The following is a 23273-nucleotide window of genomic DNA, read 5'->3' on the forward strand; positions in this document are numbered from 1 at the left end:
GTTCTTATTGTTGCTAGCAAATTTTCTTACTTGGGTTCGTATGTATCTACAGTTTCTGAACACGTGAAGACAAAATGGGTGTTATGTTCATGTAAATATTCAGAGTTTAGTGTTTAGTCATAGTTTCATAAAAATGGATGTATATATATATATATATATACACACACATATACACACAATTGTTATTTTCATGTAAATATTCTTTCAAGTCCACGGCAGCTTCTCTCCGTTGCCGGTTAAGCCATAGGGTTCCTCCTCCGCTCCTCCCACAAGGTACCCTCAGTTATCTGTGTGAAGTGTCAAGCTTCAAAGACCAACTTAAGCAGATCTGCAGAACTTTTTGATGCACAGCTGATAACACAAGGGAAGCTGTGTTGTGTTTTGCTCGCATGGGGGAGCAGCAATGACCTGGCTGCATGGACCTGCCTGGAAATATTAAACTAAGGCCAGCAATGAACTAAACCATACTAGGCTCATTAACTTGTAATTTGATCCTGCCATTTAAGAATTCCATTCATTACAAGAATCTAATCAACATGCTAAATTCAATAGTATATACTCTCTCTTTTATCTATCCTTCATTATTATAAAACACTGGTTTTTACATTTCGCCTTTACCCTACATTTACTTGCTAAAAAAGCACATCATAATTCTTTACACTGAATCAATATCGGAGACGGTATGCTAGCTTCTTAAGTAGTCAAACCATCTATAGGAGTTATTCCCTTGGGGAAAAACATCTCATGTTTCTCGTGTGATGACATTGTATCCGAAGTAAGATGAGTGGCATGCCAACTTTCCGGCTTTGACCAGCAGTTCATCTTTCCATCTTGTTCGAATATATATCGATTGCATAGACTGAAGGAAAATGAAAACTTGGACGCTTGTGGGTGTGTTATTCACAGGTGGTTCTACTGTTCTTGCCATATCAAAATTGGGAAATGAAAATCACCTGTCAGTCTTTCAGATTTTTTGGAACTTAGGGTGGTATGGCGTGATGGATCTATTCAATCATAAAAGGAGATGAAAGATTAAGACTCCCGAAACACCTAGTAAACAGAATCCCTCGGGGAAAACACGAACTGCTATGGCTGCAGGACAACGATCACAAAACAATCATTACACGAGTTATAATTGAAACAAGACTGATAATTATATGCATGTCCAACACTCCAACTGGCATTTCCATGGTTGAAACCACCATTAACAAGCTATATAAGATGCCAGCTGGAAGAATGTGAATGAGGCTGAAAACTTTGATGAGACAATACTACCTTCAAGCTTGAAAAAATATGTATGAAGTAATATAATTCTTTATAAAATGGAAAACAGAACAAAGCGCATCACATAGTTTACTTAGCATAGGCTTACATGACAGAGATTGTGCAGATGGACTTAGCAAGAGGTGTTCAGGATGATCTTGACTCTGAAAACCCATTGGTTGGGTCATGTAGATCTCTCGATCTAGCTCTCCATGAAGAAAAGCATTCTTTACATCCATCTGCCACAAGTTCCAGTCTTTGTTGGCTGCAAGTGCAAGTAAGACTCGTACGGTTGTAAGTTTCGCCACTGGACTAAATGTTCATCATAGTCTAATCCATACTGTTGAGAGAAACCACAAGCTACCAATCGCGCTTTGTACCTCTCGATTGACCCATCTGGACGGCGCTTTATCTTAAACCCATTTGCAAGATATGGGTTTCACATCTTTTATCTTTGGTACAATATCCCAAGTTTGATTTTGCTGAAGTGCATCGATCTCTTCTTTCATAGCTGTCATCCACTCAGAACTCTTCGATGCTTCTTCGAACGTCTCAGGCTCCGTTGCTTCTTCAATTATGGCTGCATTGGCATATTTGGGATTTGGCCTTCGTATTCTTGTTGACCTTCGAAGTTGAGATTGTGGAATTGATTCTTCTGTTTCACTAGGCCCACCTTCTTCGTTTGGTTGTTGACATCGCCATTTGGATCTTCTGATTCATCTGAACTTGTTTGAAGTTGAACATCATGCTCCCCCATCTTTTGTTGTAGTTTGTCTCCAAATTCTCTCGAATCTGGCAACACCTCCTTCTCTGAGGACCACCAAGAAGATGCTTCATCAAATACCACATTTCGTGACGTGTAGCATCTTCCACTAATTGGATCACAACATTTCCACCCCTTTCTCTAGCTGTCATATCCCACAAAGATACATCTAACAGCTTTCTTATCAAATTTGCTCCGTAAATGATCAGGAACAAACACATAACATACACAGCCAAATACTCGAAAGTAGCTAACTGTAGGTTTTATGTTCCATAGTTTCTCAAAGGGTGAAACAAATCCTAACCTTGGTTGAGGAAGTCTGTTGATCACAAAGGCTGCAGTCCTCATTGCTTCAGCCCAAAACCTTCCAGATACGTTCTTTGCATGTAGCATACTTCGATAAATTTCTGCAAGATGCCGGTTTTTTCTTTCCGCTACACCATTCTGTTGTGGCGTGTTGGCACAAGTGTACTGATGACGTATTCGGCATTCCCTTAGGTATTGAGAGAACTCGTTTGATCTATATTTTCCTCCGTTGTCTGTGCGCAAGCAGCATATCTTCTTTCCCACTTCTCCTTCAGCTGAGTCTCTGAACTCTTTAAACTTTGAGAAAGTATCAGATTTTTCTTTCATAAAGAAAACCCACACATACCTGGAGAAGTCATCAATGAATGTTACCATGTACCGCATACCGCTAATTGACTGTTGCTTAATCGGTCCGAACACATCAGAGTGAACCAACTCCAAAGGTTCTTTTGCTTTAAACTTCGACTCGTCATATGGTAATTGGTGTGCTTTACCATACTGGCATCCCGCACAGACAGTGTCTGTTCTCACGTCTAGTTGAGGAAGCCCCTTAAGCATCGACTTTTTCATCATCACACTTAGCTTGGAATAGCTAACGTGACCTAACCGTATGTGCCATAGATCTGATGTCTCATTTTTCCTTGTCCTGTCTACATATGCAGACTCTGCTGACATCACGTAAATTGATTCCAAACGTCGTCCCTCCATTGTTGGTGTTTCTGTGATTTTTACGTCACGATAAACCTTCACGTCTTGGGGACCAAATAAGACATAATGGCCTGATGATGTTAGTTGAGCCACAGATAGCAAATTTTTCTTCATTCCTGGGACATGGTAAACATCTTGGAGTTGCACCTGGTTAGTATTATATCGAGGAGTAACTATTATCTTACCGATGTGAGTTATCGGTAACCTTGAGTTGTCAGATGTCACCACCACACGACCTCCATTATACTCAGACAGGTTTTGCAACTTCTGTTTGTCACCCGTCATATGATTTGAGCAGCCAGAATCTACGATCCAATCATTCTTGTAGTCAATCCGTTCTGGTGTTGTTACCGTGAGAGCTAATTCTTCTTCCTCCGTAGCAAATAACGCTTCAGCATCCCAACCATCTTCACTATTCTCCTTCGAACAAGAAGTAGCAGTATTACTTTCAACAGGCTTTTTCTTGGTCCAACAGTCTTTTGCCATGTGTCCCATCTTCCCACAATTGTAACACTTGCCATCGAACTTTCTACTATTATCGCGATTCTTGGAAGCTCCCCCTGAATGAGGGCCTCCCTTTCCTTGGTAATTTTTCACCTTGTCACCATCCTTTTTAGATCCATTGCCAGTATACCGCTGAAAAGTGCCTCTGCTTTTGCTGGTGTAGAGCGCTTCCTCTTCACCCTTCAGCGAGACTCCTCCCATTTGCTTGGCCATGGCTTCTTGACCTGCAAGCAAATTTTCGAACTCAACAAGCGATGGTTGTGTCGGCCATCCCTGTACAGCGGCAACAAACCCTCGATATTCGGGTCTCAAACCATGGACAATTATTCTTTTTATCCTGGCTTCTCTAATAGCAACTGTCGGATCTAATTCTGAAATTTCACAGCATATCGACTTCACCTTGTGAAAGTATTGGGCAACCGCCATGTCGCGTTGTGCCATTGATAGAAGTTCATTCTCGAGAAGTTGCAATTTTGTATCGTTCCTCTTCGAAAAGAGTGTAACAAAAGTCCCATGCTTCCTTTGGTGTTTAGCATCCCGGATGTGCTCCAACATTTCTTCTTCAATTGTGGTCTTTAAAGCAAACATTGCTTTGCCTGCTTTAATTTTCCACTTTCGCAAGATTCCATTGGCATCTTCTGTCGCCGGTTGTGTAACTTCACCACCACCGACAACCTCCCAAAGGTCTTGACCTTGTAAGTATGACTCCATACATGTTGCCCACGTGTTGTAGTTTTTGTTGTTGAGCTTCTTGATTCCTCCAACTACTTGAAGATCACCCATCTTAACGGCAAGGCTTTGACTACACCGAACAAGCTTGAGTAACAAACGTGCAGAGTACTAAATTACTCTAAACACAAAGAAGTTCCACAAGGTTTGTAATAACCTCGACAATAACTCAAGAAATATTTTCTGATGTGGAAGATCAGTTAAAAACTGCAGCCACAGAGCATACTCAGAATTTCAAGAGATCTTAAAAAACGTGGCTCGGATACCAATTGTTGAATCAAAATAGAGTAAAAACTCTAATTGATCGAAAAAAAAAACTCTCTTTAGAATAATCTCACAAAATTGCAAAAGGGAAGAACTCTTAAGAAAGCTTTCAAATGCTTATAATTAAGCTTTGATTGTTGGATGATAAAACTCAAATACAAGTAAGGTATTTATAGGTTACAAGAAACAATCTAAACCACTCATTAAAATAAACACTAAATAATCTAAACCATTGAAATTAAAACATGAGAAAAATACTTAATTTTCACCTAACTAAATTGATGTAAGCAATGACATCAAAACTAAATTGATGTAAGCAATGACATCAAATTAATTTAGGTGTGAACATATAGGCTAATATTGAATTTTCAACATGTTCATGTTCGTTCGTTTAACTTTAATCGAACAAACAGATGAATACGAACAATTAAATGAATGAAATTTTTTGTTCGTGTTCGTTAAGGAATGTAGCTTGTTTTTATTCGTTCATGTTCGTTCGTCAAAATGATAAACAGACACAAACAAACGAGCATAAATAAACACAAACAAATATAAACGAACGGATATAAAATTAATTGAGTTTGTATTTGGGAAAAATTTATTTCTAAATAATTTTAGGATTTATATTATCTTTAATTAATTTGGGTATTTTTTATTAGGGTTTAAAATTATTTGAGTTTTAAAATATTGATGTGTTTAAGATTAAAATTTATTAGGTTTAAATATTTTAAACAAATTTGAAGATTGGACTGAATATAAACTACCGACCATAAATGAATGAACATATTATCAAACGTTCACGAACATAAATGAACATACGAACTTTTTGTTCGTGTTCGTTCATTTAATTAAACGTACATGAAATCTTGTTTATGGCGATTAAGTTATTTCATGATTTCATCGTTCTTATTGTTGCTAGCAAATTTTCTTACTTGGGTTCTTAAGTATCTACAGTTTCTGAACACGTGAAAACAAAATGGGTGTTATGTTCATGTAAATATTCAGAGTTTAGTGATTAGTCATAGTTTCATAGAAATGGATGTATATATATATATACATACATATACACACAATTGTTATTTTCATGTAAATATTCTTTCAAGTCCCCGGCAGCTTCTCTCCGTCGCCGGTTAAGCCATAGGGTTCCTCCTCCGCTCCTCCCACAAGGTACCCTCAGTTATCTGTGTGAAGTGTCAAGCTTCAAAGACCAACTTAAGCAGATCTGCAGAACTTTTTGATGTACAGCTGATAACACAAGGGAAGCTGTGTTGTGTTTTGCTCGCATGGGGGAGCAGCAATGACCTGGCTGCATGGACCTGCCTGGAAATATTAAACTAAGGCCAGCAATGAACTAAACCATACTAGGCTCATTAACTTGTAATTTGATCCTGCCATTTAAGAATTCCATTCATTACAAGAATCTAATCAACATGCTAAATTCAATAGTATATACTCTCTCTTTTATCTATCCTTCATTATTATAAAACACTGGTTTTTACATTTCGCCTTTACCCTACATTATACTTGCTAAAAAAGCAACATCATAATTCTTTACACTTGAATCAATATCGGAGACGGTATGCTAGCTTCTTAAGTAGTCAAACCATCTATAGGAGTTATTCCCTTGGGGAAAAACATCTCATGTTTCTCTTGTGTGATGACATTGTATCTGAAGTAAGATGAGTGGCATGCCAACTTTCCGGCTTTGACCAGCAGTTCATCTTTCCATCTTGTTCGAATATATATATATCGATTGCATAGACTGAAGGAAAATGAAAAACTTGGACGCTTGTGGGTGTGTTATTCACAGGTGGTTCTACTGTTCTTGCCATATCAAAATTGGGAAATGAAAATCACCTGTCAGTCTTTCAGATTTTTTGGAACTTAGGGTGGTATGGCGTGATGGATCTATTCAATCATAAAAGGAGATGAAAGATTAAGACTCCCGAAACACCTAGTAAACAGAATCCCTCGGGGAAAACACGAACTGCTATGGCTGCAGGACAACGATCACAAAAACAATCATTACAATGAGTTATAATTGAAACAAGACTGATAATTATATGCATGTCCAACACTCCAACTGGCATTTCCATGGTTGAAACCACCATTAACAAGCTATATATAGATGCCAGCTGGAAGAATGTTGAATGAAGGCTGAAAACTTTGATGAGGCAATACTACCTTCAAGCTTGAAAAAATATGTATGAAGTAATATAATTCTTTATAAAATGGAAAACAGAACAAAAGCAGCATCACATAGTTTACTTAGCATAGATGCTTACATGACAGAGATTGTGCAGATGGAGACTTAGCAAGAGGTGCAGAAACTGGGCCTTTTGTACGCTCCAGACTTTGGCTGGGACGGGATCCACAAGACACTGAAGCTAATGGTGGTAGACTTGGGGGCAACTGTGACCGGGGACTAACTACTGATGGGTGCTTAGGAATTAGGTTGGAATGAGATCTTAATGGAGGGCTTGATGGAACTACAGGACGAGAATATGGACAAGGGGGAGGGGCGGGAGTTGTTACACTAGAAGATGCAGGAGAAATTGAAGGTGGAAGAGATGGGACGGTTCTAGGACCCGGGGAATGCAGGGGACTACTAGCAGATGGAGAAACAGCATTGCAATTAGGACAGGGTGCAAAATGATGAATCTTGGGTGACAATGCTGGCGCATGTGTTGGTACAGACTTGGGATGCGATGAAACCGATGGCCCAGGAGCCAAAGCCGGTGAAGGAGTGGGAGGGGTAGCATGAAGTGTACCCTTCAAACAAGATGATAAGCTAATGCTTTTAACTTTACCAAAGACCGAGTTATTGAGACCAAGATTCTTTGCAGGAGAGTGCGTGATGATTTGAGCCAACTGCTTTAATCTCTGAGGCAGAAGGTTACCATAATTATCAGACATCACTGAAGCCTGCACTATGACTGGTGACGACATAGTGGAGCCATTTTGGTTTGTTAATTGCACAAACAAGTTCTGCAACGAACACATCAAAATAATTATTAACACACCAACAAATAGGACCCAAACGTTAAGGCGTCAAAGGATACAAATCCATACGGCAAATAACCTACTTTCGCTCAACCCATAACCCAGAATTTCTGTTCCAATGCGATGATGAAACTTCAAGGTCCTAATTTCCTAAACTAGGGTTAAGAGGTTACCATAGATTCACCCAAAAACAAAAGCATTGGTGAAATTGTTATACAACCGATGTCATACCTCATAAGACCTCAGGCGTAGCCCATACTTAAGCTGATCCTTCAACTCAACGCATTTGTCCTCTATTTCAGATATATAGTTATACAAAGTAAAATTAAACAGAAACTGGGTTATCTGAAAGATGGAAGCAGATTGTACAGGGATTACAGTGATGCCCCCATGAAACTTCAAAATCTCAAAATCAGAAGGATGCCCAAAAATTGAAGTCGTCAAAGTCAGATTGGATTGCCGAAGGAACAGCTCAATCAAAGACGATCTCAGCACACTAAGGGCTACTGGATTCATTGGACTCTTTATAGGATCGGATAAAACACCAAATACCACATTAGTAGAGTTAACACCCGACTGATGCATGGATAGGATAGCCACCTGTCAAATGGAGTAGCTTTTAGATAAATTTTCACATGATATAGAGGTAAATATATGTAATGTGATAGAAGTTGAGAGTAGAACCTTGGTATATGGAACAGCAATTTCTTCATAGATATCAAACTCTAACTTTTCAATATGCTGAACAAGCTCCGAAACTGGTTTCTGAAGTGTAAAACATGCATGAATCGGAGCTGCAAAGAGTAAATGAATATATAAGCAAGAAACAAGGAAAATTACTTATGGAAGCCTATCACTTGAATGAAAAGGTCCATCCATTATGATGGAAATACAACTGAAGCAACAAGGCGCATGCATACTGCATTCTACTTGAGGAAAAATATCGCAAGTCAAAGAAGACAGTTGGAATCAATAAAGAAACAAATCAAATGACCAGTTTCTATTGAAGGACCATTTCTAGCCTTTTTAGCATTTGCACACTAGAACCTACTCCCTCCACAAAGATGCAAACAGTCATATCTCCAATATAGCCCAACCACAGACAAGGAAATAGTAATGCATTTCTATCAGTATATATTTAACTATTTTTTTATAAGAATTGGAAAAAATTATGAGTGAGAAAGTTAGTGAGAGAGTGAACGTGGCACTTGGTTCTGACCCTTCAGGCAGAGATGGAGCACTGTCCGGAGATGGAGCATGGGTAGCTTTCATAGACTATCTTAGTAGGAGAGTTCATAGAAGTGTTTTATGGGAGCGTTTTAGTTACTTTGGCAAGGTGACCAAAGTGTTCATTCCGTACGTTAATAGGAGGCCAAAGTATAAGGACTATACATTCGCTTTTGTGCATTTTGCTAGTAAGGAGGATCTGTTCAATGCAAAGGATAGGATGAATAACGTTGTGGTAGATGGTCGGAAAATATCGGTGTCGATTGCAAAATACCAGAAGAGAAGATATCCGACGAGTCGAGAGCGAGATACCGGTGTGGGGTCTGCAGAGGTCAGAGAAGTGGAGTCGCGCGGAAAGAGATCAATAGGCCAAGTTGAGGCGAGAAGGAGGGAGTTGCTTAGCAAATTTCATGATGGAAGATCTTATAAGGATTCGGTAGTGGGAAGGGTTGTTTCGGAGGGTCAAAAGAGGAATAGAGGGGGAGGTTCGATGGAGGTTAAGAAGTCGTTGGAAGTGCATATCCCATCGGAAGAAAGAACTTGGTTAAGATCTTCTTTAACTGGCATATGCAAAGAGATGTTTGAAGTGGAGCTTGTGCAGAGAGGTTTAAGGACTGAGGGTTTTAATGTCAAGGTGGTAAGATGGGGATATGCGAAAAATGCATGTCTGATCGTCTTTCAGTCGGAGGAAGAGAAAATCGCAGCGGTGGAAGACAAATGGGAGGCTTTGTCCTTCTGGTTTGAAAGGCTGGAGCCTGTCTTGGAGTCAAAGGGTGTTCCTTTATCTTACTGTGCTGTGTCCTTGATGGGTGTCCCTCTAAATTGCTGGTCAGTGCCATTTTTTTCTAGTTTGGCTGCAAGATGGGGCAAGCTAGTAAAAATCCAGGATCAAACAGCTCAAAGAGTCGACTGTAGGGTAGCGCGTATGTTGTTAAGAGTGGAAAGCCCGTTTGATATACCATCCCAGGAAATCATTAATACTTATGGTAGATCCTTTATTATTAAGATTAAAGTGGAAGGTTGTGATGAGTTCTTTCCTGAGCTAGATGAAGGGGTTGTTGATGGTGGGGTAGAAGATGGTGGTTCTGTGGGAGGTCGAGTAGTCCCGGGGGCAGAAACTCGATCGGAAGGGATCAATGGGGCAGATGGAGAAGATCTGCAAGGACAGTTGAATTTCCAGTCGGTGTCAGGTGCAGCTCATGGGGCTGGCACGAGGATTGATGACAATTTGAATTTTAACATGGAAGTCAATAATATTATAGGAGCTGACCACTGTGTTGAGGGGACAGTACTAGGTGAGACGAAAAGCAAGCAGATTGTGTCAGAGTTTCCTGATGCTGAGAGAAAAAGGGTGTTCAGCGTGGAAGATGGTACCTCGGGACAAGATAAATGAGTCAAAGATTATGGGACTACTTCTATAATGGGTAGATCTGAAGAGGTTGGGCCTGAGCAGTATGGGTTTGTTCCTTCAGCCCAGTGCTGTCCTGTGGATAATGAAAATAATTTTCAGGACCAAATACTATCTGATTCTTATGAGGAAAACAGTAGTATCAGGGTGGAGGTTGTGTTGGATAATAGTAAGGAAAGTGAGGTTTTGGATAGGGGTAAAAGAGGTAGCAAATCTAAAAAGGATATTAGTAATCCGATGGTGAAGAGTTGCAAGAGATGGAGATTGGGATATCAGGTGTCGAAAGGCCTGTCAACTAGTAAGACCTCTACAAGTTTGAGGGGTTGTGGACGTTTTGATAGGGTGTACAAAAGGTCGAAAACAAGAAGAGTTTGGCTTTGTTCAGAGGTGAGTCACAGACACATTCAGAACAGGATAGTTCTTCATAATTTTAAACAATGTTCTTCAGCTTTAGGGGATAGGGGTCAGGATAAGGATTCAATCGGCTCTGCCCTAGATCAGAATACTTCCCCGGGCCACATTAATAGCAGTCTGCCTCTAATTAGGGGGGTGGTAGATCCGTCTATTATTTCAAGGAATAGGAGATTATACAGAAAGAAGAGAAGAGGACTAATATCAGAAGCTCTAGCCAATGCAGAAGTTTCTACAGTCTACTCTAGTTCTTTCTCTAATGTTCTTGAGGAAGCATTGAGTACTTGGGAAGTTTGTCAGAGATTAGGCATTTCTTTCAAGAAAGGGAGGGAGGCTTTTTTGGATAAAATTAGAAAGATGGAGGAAGGTGTAGGGGGGATGGATGAAGCTGGTCTGTAAGCCAGTTTTAATTTCTTGAAGGTTTGGGATTGAAGTGTTTATGATGGAGTGTAATATTATTTCGTGGAATGTTAGGGGCTTAGGAAGAAAGGAAAAGATTAGAGGGGTGTCGAGACTTGTTAATAAGGTCAAACCGATTGTTATGTTTTTACAGGAGACAAAACTGAGTAAAAGGCAGAAGGGACTTAATCGAAGATTAGGAGGTAAGCTGTTGAAGGGATTAAGTTTTCAACCAGCGGAGGGGTCTGCGGGTGGACTGATGTGTCTGTGGAATGAAGATGCTTATGAGGTAAATGAGATGTTTAATCACAGTAGATTTCAGGTCTTAATAGGGAAGTTCAAGGTGTCTAAGGTGGAGTGTGTTTTTATCAATGTGTACGGTCCTTCTGTTGAAGAAGATAAGGAGGAGTTTTTCACGCAATTGTTGGGTTATGTTCTCAAGGTTGATCTGCCACTCTGCATTGGTGGAGATTTTAATGCATATCTCGAACAAGATGAGAAGATAGGTGCATCACAAAATTGGCATTCAATGGGTCTGCTAAGGAATTTCCTCCAACAGTCAAACCTACTTGACTTACCAATGGTAGGTGGCTCGTTCACTTGGGGTAGTAATAGAGAAAGTGCCACTTGGGTAAGGCTTGATCGTTTCTTATTAAGTTCTAGCTTCTTAAGATGCTTCCCCAAGTCGGTTCAGAAGTTGCTACCTAGATCCCTGTCTGATCATAACCCGATTTTATTGGTTGAAGATGGGAAGAACTGGGGACCTAAACCCTTTCGTTTTTTTAATTATATGTTGGAGGATGAAGGCTTCGTAGATATGGTTCAAAATGCAATGTAAGATCGAAACGATGATAGAGGGGGAAGAAAATTGTTCGGGTTATTACAAAGTACTAAAAAGCGTATTAAGGATTGGCCAACCAGAAATACACAGGGAATATCTGAAGATATTACGAGGTTGGAGCGCAAAATAAATGACTTGGAAATTAAGGCGCAAAGTGGTGGGCTATCCAGTTTGGACTGGGAACAGCTTCTTTCATCCAGGAAAGAGCTTTGGAAAATGCACAGAATTGAGGAAAGGATATGGTGTCAACTGTCGAGGCAGAAATGGATCAAAGATGGTGACAGAAACACTAGGTTCTTTCAAATATGTGCTGTAAACAGAAACAGATTGAACACTATTTCGGCATTGAAAGTGGATGGTGAGGTGATAACAGATCCAGAGTTGATTAAAGTCCATGTTTCTCAGTTCTTTAAGAAAGCTTTTAATTCCAAAGATTTTTTAGAGGTGGAGAACTTAAATCTAGATTTTGATAAATTGAGAGGAGATCAGAGGATTAGTTTGGAGACTATGTTTTCAGAGGAGGAAGTAAGGGAGGCTATTTTCTCTTCGGACAGTTCGAAAGCCCCAGGTCCGGACGGCTTTACAATGGGTTTTTACAAGAAGTTCTGGCCAACTTTGAAGGGACAACTTATGAAGTTTGTGGAGGATTTCTATTATGGGAGAAAATGGGACCATGGTGTCAATCACGCGTTCATTTCTCTGATTCCAAAGAGAAACAATCCGGAATGCATTGAGGACTATAGACCTATAAGTCTAGTTGGCAGTCTCTACAAAATCATCTCCAAAGTCTTAGCTAGAAGACTAGTTTCAGTGATTCAAGATATTGTAAGCCCTTCACAGTTCGCATTTATTCCGGGGAGACAACTTCTTGATTGTGCTTTTATTGCAAACGAAGGTATAGACTGCTGGAGGAAGAAAGGGCTGAAAGGGGTGGTTTTCAAAGCTGATTTTCAGAGGGCGTATGACTCGGTTGAATGGCCAATTATTTTTAGATTATTGAGAGTCATGGGCTTTGGGGACAGATGGGTTTCATGGACAAAATGTTGCCTCTCAACAGCGACAATATCGGTACTAATGAATGGATCTCCTACAAAGGAGTTCTCGATGGGAAAAGGGCTGAGACAAGGATGTAGTTTGTCTCCTTTATTGTTCAATATAGTGGGGGAACTGTTAAATCGCATGTTATTAAAAGCGGCGGATGTGGGACTTTTTCAGGGTTTTGCTTTTGGAAGTTCGGATGCCCTTAGTTTAACTCACCTACAGTTTACTGATGACCTGATTCTGTTTTGCCGAGAATCATCTACTTACATTCAGAATATTAAGAGAGTCCTGAGGATTTTCAGCATAATGACTGGACTTCATCTGAATTTGTCGAAGAGTAATTTGTATGGGATTAATGTGGAGGTTGAGACATTAAATGAATGGGCGAAAGAGACTGGTTGTGCCGTTGGAGTACTGCCTACAGTATATTTAGGTCTACCATTAGGAGCAAAAAGAAACTCCGAGGCTTTGTGGGAGCCAGTTATGCAAAGTTTTAGAAAGAAGTTATCCGGATGGAAAGTTTCTACATTATCTATGGAAGGCAGATTAGTGCTGATTAAATCTGTTTTATCATCTCTACCAATTTTTTTCCTCTCTATTTTCAGGATGCCGAGTAAGGTTTATAGGAAGCTTAACTCTATTATGGCAAACTTCTTGTGGGGTGAGGGTCCTTCAAAGGGTCGAATTCACTGGGTGAATTGGAAAAGGGCCTGTCAACCTTTAGAGGAAGGTGGTTTGGGAATCTTGGATTTGAATTTCGCCAATAGAGTGCTGCTAGGTAAATGGGTGTGGAAGTTCGCTAACGAAAAAGACTCACTTTGGAAGAACATGATTTGCAGCAGACATAATGTGAGCATCCAGTCCTTAGACCTCAGCAGGGCAGTCTCTCCGTCGGATTCTTGGATATGGAAGGGTATTACAAAGAATTTTTTGGCAGAGGACGAAATTGGATATGGTTTGAGATCTCACTCGAAGATTCAAATTGGCAATGGAAAGTCGGTTGATTTCTGGCATGATGTGTGGCTAAACGAGGATTCCTTAAAGAATCAATTTCCAAGGATTTACGCTCTTTCTAATAATAAGTGGGGTAAAGTTTCAGAGTTTGGCAGTATAATGAGGAACAAATGGATTTCGAATATTCAGACGAGGAGGAATCTCTGCGATTGGGAGTTGGATCACTGGATTCTCTTGATGTCATTATTGGAGAATGTAGGTCTCTCGGATTCGGTGGAAGATTTTCTGGCATGGTCGGGGAAGGGAGATGGATTGTTCACTGCAAAAGCTTGCAGGTTGACCCTTTCTTCCAACTCAGGGGGTAATTTCATGTGGAAAAGGTTTGTTTGGTCAGGTTTGGCTCCTCCTAGGGTCGAAACCTTTCTTTGGCAGGTTGCTCATCAAAGATTGGCAGTTAGAACGGAGTTGATTAGAAGAGGAGTTCTTTTGGAGGAGGTCTTTTGTCCTTTTTGTGCTAAACAGGAGGAAACAGTTCAACATTTGTTCATATCGTGTTTGGTTGCATGGGACGTATGGAGTAAGTTCTGGAGGTTATGGGGAGTCTCGTCTGTATTGCCTAAAGATCCAGTCTCTTTGCTGTGTTCTTGGTCGGACTTAAGGCCTAAGTCAATTATATGGAGCCTTATTCCGGGGGTAGTTCTATGGTCATTATGGAAGGCAAGAAACTCAGTGGTTTTTGAAGATTGGAAACTGGACAGATATACTCTTTTCTTCATATGCAGATTCAGATTGGTTAAATGGTTCCTAGCCAAGTACCCGAATGTTTCCATTCAGGTTGACTCTCTTATAGGGGATCCTACACTTGCAGATAAGCATCAGAGTAGTGACCATAAAAGGATCAAGGTGCAGGGATGGAGTCCTCCTCCACTTCATTTTTTTAAAGTTAATGTTGATGGGGCAGTTAGTGGGGATGGGCTGCTGGGGGGTATTGGGGGCATTTTAAGAGACTCGGATAGTAAAATTCTAGGGTCTTTCTCGCACGCTGTTGGTCCAGGTCCCCCCCCCACTCGCTGAGCTGAAAGCCATTGAGAAAGGCATTGATTTCTTTCTTTCGACGGATTGGGCTTTGGAAGGAAGGTTAATTATAGAAAGTGATTGTAAATCAGTGGTGGATTGGATTTTGTTTCCGACTTCATCTCCTCGTTTTCTTAGTTCGTTGGTTCAAAAAATTGATTCCATAATCTTGGAGAGGGAAATCATTATTAGACATATCCCGAGGAGTTGCAATTGTGAGGCTGATTCTCTAGCTAAACAGGGGATTGGATGAATATTATTAAGGGTCATAGAGGTTTTCAAGCAGGTTCTTGGTCTATTAAGGCTGAAGGGGCTGGGAAAGTTTTGATATTGTTTAAGAAAGGTTTGGTCGGTTATGGAGTTTTGTTTAAATATTATGTAATTTTTATGGCTTTGTTAGTGTGTTTTGGTTGTATTTTATGTAATGAGTCCCTGATCAATAAAATCCTAAGGCACTCTTTTCCTCCTTCCTATGATTAAGGAACTTTCCCAAGAATTCCTTTAATCAAGAAGAGGGTTTTTAATGAGGCCTGTAATTTCTATAAAAAAATGACCAGTTTCTAAGCCGATCAACAGGTTATCAATTTAAAGTATGAAGAACAATTAAACATATCCCTTATCTCACAAATTTGACATCTTTATTTACAAGAAAAAAAACCTTGGAGGAAAGCATTGAAACAAACCATTAAGTGTTTGCTTCTTTTGATAAAAAGAGAAATACTCTAAATATAGCAAAACAATCACTTCCTATGATACAATTTTAATTGGAACCACATTTTATCATAAATACAACAATTTTCCCAACTGAAAGTCATATTCTAAAACACTAAAATTCCATATTTATATTAAATTTTGAATCTATGAATTCACAAGCACTAAAGGGTAAATAAAGTATCAGGTATCAATTACAAGGTGAATGAGAGATCAATCAGGGAAATACCCAAATAGCTCTAAACACTTGAGGATCTAAAAAACAGAAAAAAATGCAATGAAAAATCAAAAAACCCATTTGCCAAAAACATCAGACAAACCCAGATTTAAGCCCTAATCACACAAAGAATATGAAAAACTAAGTTTGAAAATAAGTCTTACCACTGAGCTTAATAGTTTGCTTAGCATCAAACCCAGATTTCACTGATCGTATAGGAAGGATCCAGAAGATCCCAAGCAATAAAACCGACAAGCTGAGGAACAAGACAATAACACATCTGAAACTAAACTCATTAGAAAGCCTCGACAAGACCAACCAACATATCCCACACAAGAATCCCGAATGCCCTTCATTGTTCCCTGATTCAAGACCTTGCTCTCTTTGTTGCTGCAGATTTTGGTCCTCATTTTTCCCCATTGAAAGTGCATCTGGGGAAAAAAAGGAAGAATACCCAACAATATTTCTCTCTCTATCTCTCTTATTACCTTGGGTTCTTAACTATTTTTTTCACTTTCTCTCTCTCTGTAAATCTCCACTCACCTACAAAACCCAAATGGTGTGGATTGCGAGACGAGCGTTAATGGTGGGCAATGCATATGCCCTTCTCTTTCTCTCTTTGAGTATTAACTACTAAATCTTCAATTTTTATAACACCCTTTTACTTTCTCTCTCTAACACTCACCTTGCTGTATTTTTTCCTACTTGTAATTATTTTTTTTTAAAAAGGTATGAATTTTTGCATTTTGAAGTAACTATTAAAATTGACACACTGACCTTATAGAGTTTGGACTCTAAGTTTGAAGTCAATTTTAAATTATTTGAGAGAAAATATCATTTAAATCTCAAACTATGTAGTTATTTCAAGATTCTAAAATTTATTTTTATTCATATTAATCTTTAATTTTAAATTTTTTTCCAATTTTTAATTATTTTTATTTTAATTACTCTATCTTTAAATAATAAATAATATATTTTTATTCTAATCATATAAGTATTATTTTTTACAAAAAATATATAATATTATATTATTTTTTATTTTATTGTTAAATTTGAATATTGATTTAACAAAAATGATGAAATGACACTATATAATAATAATTTTAATATTTAAAACTTATACATTTTATTGAATTAATTTTAATTTATTATATTAAAATGGTGTGCAACGTGGCAATTGACATTAGAAAAATATAGAAAAGGGTCACCTCACTTGCTTGGTAGAGAGTACACATCTTTCAACTTCTTTTTATTTTATTTTTCTAAATATTCAGTTTTAATTTAATTTTCTTTTTGGTTCAATTTAGTAGGGAGAGAAGAAGTTGATCAATATGAGCAACGCACGTGAACCAATGATAAGCCAAGGGTGTACTCTGCAATCAATTAAAATTATAAATTAAATGGATACATTATTTATTGTGCATATGTATACTTTGATTTGGATAATAATAATAATAATAATTACCCACAGTAGGAGTTGTGTTATGTTATTGGACAAACTTTTCCTTCCTCTCATCTTAAACTATGGTAAGTCCATAGACTTCTGGAACGACTATTGGACAGAAGTTGCCTCTCTTAAAGAATCGTTCCCTAGGATTTACGGCTTGGCCATTAAAAAATCTGGTTGTGTGAATGAGTTTGGTTCTGAATCCAATGGTGAATGGCATTGGAACATTGAGATTGGAAGGGCAATGTTCGTATGGGAATCGGATGTTTGGGACAGTTTCTTATCAGTGCTCAACAGAGCTGCTGCTTCCTCTAGCTCCTCGGACACTGCTGTTTGGTTGGGGTCCCCGGATGGACAGCATCTTCCTAAGCATTTTTGTGAGCTGGTTTCGTCGAATGGCTCTACCGAGGACCTTTGTTGGAGGCTAGTATGGGACAACATCGCTCCACCAAAAGTAGAGGCATTCATGTGGAAAGTAATGCATGGCAGAATCCCAATGTTGGTTGAACTCTCTAAACGTGGTGCCTGCTCTGGGGAAAATACTAAATGTGTATTTTGTAGGAGGAAGAAACAATCGCCCATCTCCTTCTTCAATGTGATATTTCTTGGCTTGTATGGTCATTGGTATTTAGTTGATATATTTTTAAGTATAATCACTAATATACAATATATTATTTCATTAATTGTATCAGATATTATATATTATGAAGTGATTCTATTAATTTTATTTTATTTGTTCACAAAAAATAAATATTTAAAATTATTTAAAAGATTGAACGTCTCGTTAAATTAAACCAATGGTAGTATTTAGTTTGACACACAAGGACTACAGTAGGCATCCATTATACACCTACTAGGCCACTAACTTGCTTTTTCTTCACTGAAGCAGATTATTGTTGATTAGGTAGATGTGCGCTTGAACTCAAAGCTTTCTTTTTACATCAAAGAAAATGGAAGCTCTCCTTTCCCAATTCACCTTCCTTTCAGATCAAGCTTTACATGACAAGAACTTCGATCCATCGGCCATTGAAGACCTAATGAAGCTCTTCGAGATCGAGTCTTACAAGGCATGGACAGCCATGGATCTGGAACACGAGGAGCAAGTGAAACAAGCCGAGATAACCATGCAGGAAGCCGAGGACTACCTCGACTCGGTCATGGAGACGGCGATGGACGAGTTCAGGCGGTTCGAGGAGGAAATGGAGCGTGATTCCAAGGACGAAGCCGATAGTCTAGAAGATGCAGCGGAGAAGGCTTGGAAAATGGGGAATTTGATGGAGAAAGGAGCAACTATTGCCTCTAAATTGTATGTTGAGGCTACTATGAAAATGCGAGGTATACTGTAAAGAAAATTGGGAACTCTGGAATTTGTCTTGCGGTTGGCTGATTGGGAATACGAAATTTTCAAGTTTATCTGTACGCAGCCTAAGCTTATTTGTATATCTTTTGGTGCTCCTTCGACTTAACAAGAAAAGCTACGTTGTTTGCTTTGTTTTTCAACTATACCTTTGTAGATTCAGAGTTCTAAACAAGAATCTTTTAAGAAGTGGCAGTTAAATTAGTTGGATGTGCCAAAGTGAAGATGCTGCTGCAGTTGAACGTGGCATTGGTATTTTTGTAAACCAATTATTTCAGTTTCACATTTACATTACAGTTGAATCTCATGGTTGCCTACAATTTGGTATGCTTCTGATATTTTTCTTTTCAGGATGGCAACATTGCCTCGACTACTGCGAGTATAGATTTATTTAACTGCCACCGTTCCGATTACTAAGTGCTGCTGAATTATTCCGATAACGTTGGATGGTGTATTGCTCGACTTCTTCTATGAAACTATCAACATCTCAATCTGCACCTGACATGTGAAGAACTTTCCTTATACTCTGGAAAAATTGAAATAGGTGATGGGTGCCTGTCGGTTCCGTTCATTTCTCGATTGTGGCATTATCTTCATCATGTCATAAAAGATTGAGCTCAATGCTTATCTTAACAATGTATGAGGTAACTTTATATGAATTTATATAACATATGATGCCACGTGTTACCTTAACAGCTTCCAACGTGGTCTTATCTCCTATGTGGTGGCCCACACTCAGATAAAAAGGAAATTTCCTTAAAAATAGAAACAACAATGATCGTATGCAAACAACTTTGAATATAAGCTAAATAAGAAGTCTGTGTTTTGTTTTATTCTTTTCCCAGAATTTATCTCTGGGGTTGTTGATTATGGAAGAAGCCTTTTAGGGTTTTCTTTTCAGTTGTTGATCAAGCAAGAAAGTTGATGGGAATGGGTTGTCTTTGAGAGGAATGTTGGCCGGCTCAATGCTACGGCTCTGTGCTTTGAACTTTGAAGCGATCAAAGTGAAGGTATCGGACCAGGCTTCATTCCCCTCAAACATTCTCATATTTCACCGCTCCGGTCCGGATATTTCGAAGAAGAAAATTAAGGAGAAACGGTTGATGGGAATGTTGTTTGGCTCGAGGTCATCTAGGTTGATCTTTATATTTCCATGAGGTTTTCTGGGATTTACTTTTTATTTTTATTTTCCGGGAAATTTTCTGGAGCCCCTATATGATCTCGGACCAGGCTTCATTCCCGTCAACCAAACACTTCCTCCGACCTGTTTCTGTCCCAAACAGGAGATGCTGTTGTTGCATGGAATCCGTTTGACCCACTTGTCAAAATGCTAACAGACAAAGATCAAAAGATGCCATTGACTTGGTTTTTATTTTGCCTCCTCTCTTTTTGTGTGAACCTTGTCTCTTCCCCTGTTAAAAGTTTAAAAGGTTGGCAATCAACTTTGAAAAATGTTTTTTTCAAAGTTTGGTAAATGTTTCTTTGAAAAATATTTTTTAAAGTTTGGTAAAATTTTGGTAGATGTTTGTTGAAAATAGGAATGGGTAAATTCACTTTAGTCATTGCACTTTAGGGTATTTTCAAAGATTAGTCCCTAAGTTTCTACTATAAATACCCTTACCCATTTAGCTTCAATATCATCCCAAAACATTTCTTTATTCCTATACTAGAGAGCTTTCTTGTGAGTAGTGAGTGTTTTGTAAACACCTGTAAATTTTCTCTCTTAGTAAAAGATCTGCAGCAGCCCGGAGACGTAAGCACAATTGGCTGAACTCCGTTATCAATTTTCGGGTATTATTTTTCCGCTTTTATTTCGCATTCTCACTAATCTGATTATAGGGAAATTACTTGTACTCGGTTTATTTTCCTAACAACTGGTAATCAGAGCTTTTGGTTGTGAATTTTGTCAATTTTTCTGCGATGTTACTATTCATTACTATTCACGTGAATAGTAAATTTCGTGAATAGTGAAATTTCGGTCGGCGATACGAGTTTGTCGACAGTGGTGTTCTAATACACGGTGGTTCGAAAGAATTGTCAGAAACGATCCAAAAGAAGCCAGATTCGAGTGGAAGCGATGGCTGCAGACGAAGGGAATGTGAAAATTGAAAAGTTCGATGGTGTGGACTTTGGCTTTTGGAAGATGCAGATTGAAGATTTTCTGTACCAGAAAAATCTTTATCAACCTCTCTCAGGAAAGCAACCAGAGGGCATGAAGAATGAAGACTGGGCTCTTCTCGACCGACAAGCCCTCGGAGTTATCCGACTGACGTTATCCTGCAATGTTGCTTTCAACATAGCAAAGGAAAAGACCACGGCGGGTCTTATGGTGGCTCTCTCCAGTATGTATGAGAAGCCATCGGCCTCAAACAAAGTTCATTTGATGAGGCGATTATTCAATTTGCGGATGGCGGAAGGGGCATCGATGGTACAACACCTAAATGAACTCAACATAATCACAACCCAGTTGAGTTCAGTGGAAATTGAGTTCGATGATGAAGTTCGAGCTTTAATTCTCTTATCATCTCTACTAGACAGTTGGAATGCTATTGTTACAGCAGTCAGCAGTTCGTCGGGAAATAGCAAATTAAAATTCGACGATGTTCGGGATCTGGTATTGAGTGAAGAAATTCGACGAAGAGAATCGGGTGAAGCATCAACCTCCTCAGCCTTGCCCACCGAGTCTAGAGGGAGAACTTCAGAAAGAAATTCAAATCGTGGCAGATCAAAATCCAGAAGGGGCAAATCAAGAACAGGAAATAAAGATTTTACCTGTTATAATTGCGGCAAGAAGGGTCACTTCAAAAGAGATTGCCGAGCACTGAAGAAAGATACTGGTGCACAGGAATTTGCCAACGTGACAGAGGAGACAGGTGATGCCATGATTCTAAGCGTCAACATTCCGATTGAATCATGGATCTTGGATTCAGGGGCATCTTTCCACTCCACCCCATACCAAGAAATCATGGAGAACTATGTCAGTGGTGATTTTGGGAAGGTTCATCTTGCTGATGATGAAACCTTAAAGATCGTCGGAAAAGGAGACATCCGACTAAAGTTGCCAAACCAGACCACCTGGAAGCTGACAGGAGTGAGACATATTCCTGGCCTCAAAAGAAATCTGATTTCTATTGGACAGCTTGATGGAGAAGGATATAGCACAACCTTTTCAGGTTGTGAATGGAAGATTACCAAAGGAGCACTCATCATTGCTCGTGGTAAGAAGACTGGTACTCTCTATGTAACCTCAAATTTAGAGAATATCATTGCAGTAGCAGATGCTGATGGAAAATCAAACCTATGGCACCAAAGGCTCGGCCATATGAGCGAGAAAGGAATGAAGATACTTCTGTCAAAAGGGAAGCTGCCGGATCTAAAGAATGTAGATGTCGGACTATGCGAGGATTGCATCTTTGGAAAACAAAAGAAAGTCAGTTTTACAAAGATTGGCAAGACTTCCAAGGCAGAAAGGTTAGAATTGGTTCATACTGATGTATGGGGACCATCCCCTATTCCATCTCTTGCAGGCTCACTATATTATGTCACCTTCATCGATGATTCAACAAGGAAGGTGTGGGTTTATTTTCTGAAGAAGAAATCAGAAGTCTTTGATACCTTCAGAAAATGGAAGGCCATGGTGGAAAATGAGACTGGTTTGAAAGTCAAGCGGTTGAGGTCTGACAATGGAGGAGAGTACAGAGACAGTAGTTTCAGAGATTTCTGCGCAAACAATGGGATCAAGATGGAGACAACAGTTCCCATAACACCGCAGCAGAATGGCGTAGCAGAGCGCATGAACAGAACTCTGAATGAACGTGCCAGAAGCATGAGGATACATGCCGGATTGCCCAAATTTCTATGGGCTGAAGCTATCAACACTGCAACTTACCTGATCAACCGTGGGCCCTCAGTTCCTTTGGATGGCGGAATACCAGAGGAAACTTGGAGCAAGAAAGAAATAAACTTTTCACACTTAAGAGTGTTTGGTTGTATTTCTTATGTACACATAAACTCTGCTGAAAGAAGTAAACTTGATGCCAAGTCCAACAAATGCGTCTTTGTTGGTTACGGTGGTGATGAGTTCGGTTACCGATTTTGGGACTACGAAAATCGAAAGATCATCAGAAGCAGAGACGTCATTTTCAATGAAAATGTGATGTACAAAGATAGGTCAACCGCAGAATCAAGTAATACCGAAGCTGAAACAAAGGAATTTGCTGAGTTCGAGGATATTTCTGGAAATGATGTTCAGATCAATCCTGAAGCAGTTCAAGAAGAACCACACACACCAGAACTGAGACGCTCCTCCAGAATTCCTAAACCAACCCAACGGTATTCGCATTCTTTGCACTATTTGTTGCTGACTGACAATGGTGAACCAGAGTGCTATGATGAAGCAATGCAGGTGGAGGATTCAGTCAAGTGGGAGTCTTCCATGAAAGATGAGATGGACTCGCTTATGTCAAATCAGACTTGGGAATTAGCTGAATTACCACCAGGCAAGAAAGCGCTCCATAACAAGTGGATTTACAGGATCAAAGAAGAACATGATGGGAGAAAACGCTACAAAGCAAGATTGGTTGTCAAAGGTTTTCAGCAAAAAGAAGGTATTGACTACAATGAAATTTTCTCTCCAGTCGTAAACT

At 39.3% G+C, this 23273-nt stretch overlaps 1 protein-coding gene across 1 annotated transcript; it reads right to left on the reverse strand.

Moving 5' to 3' along the window:
- Positions 1 to 6805: 6805 nt before the first annotated feature.
- Positions 6806 to 16310, reverse strand: LOC120207694. The gene is made up of 4 exons (XM_039207119.1): positions 15988 to 16310; positions 8225 to 8334; positions 7772 to 8140; positions 6806 to 7525 (listed from the first exon to the last, which is right to left on the reverse strand). Exons 1-4 carry the CDS (start codon positions 16241 to 16243, stop codon positions 6806 to 6808), a joined length of 1455 nt encoding a protein of 484 aa, XP_039063050.1. The 5' UTR covers positions 16244 to 16310.
- Positions 16311 to 23273: the final 6963 nt, after the last annotated feature.

This window comes from Hibiscus syriacus, unplaced genomic scaffold, assembly GCF_006381635.1.
Source record: "Hibiscus syriacus cultivar Baekdansim isolate YM2019G1 unplaced genomic scaffold, ASM638163v2 tig00015132_pilon, whole genome shotgun sequence".
NCBI lineage: Eukaryota > Viridiplantae > Streptophyta > Magnoliopsida > Malvales > Malvaceae > Hibiscus > Hibiscus syriacus.

Coding starts and splice junctions, on each gene's coding strand:
- LOC120207694 (XM_039207119.1), bottom strand. CDS start 16,243: ATGGGGAAAAATGAGGACCAAAATCTGCAGCAACAAAGAGAGCAAGGT. Junction 8,335..15,987: donor GCAAACTATTAAGCTCAGTG/GTAAGACTTATT, acceptor TACTCTTTGCAG/CTCCGATTCATGCATGTTTT. Junction 8,141..8,224: donor TTGCTGTTCCATATACCAAG/GTTCTACTCTCA, acceptor TCCATTTGACAG/GTGGCTATCCTATCCATGCA.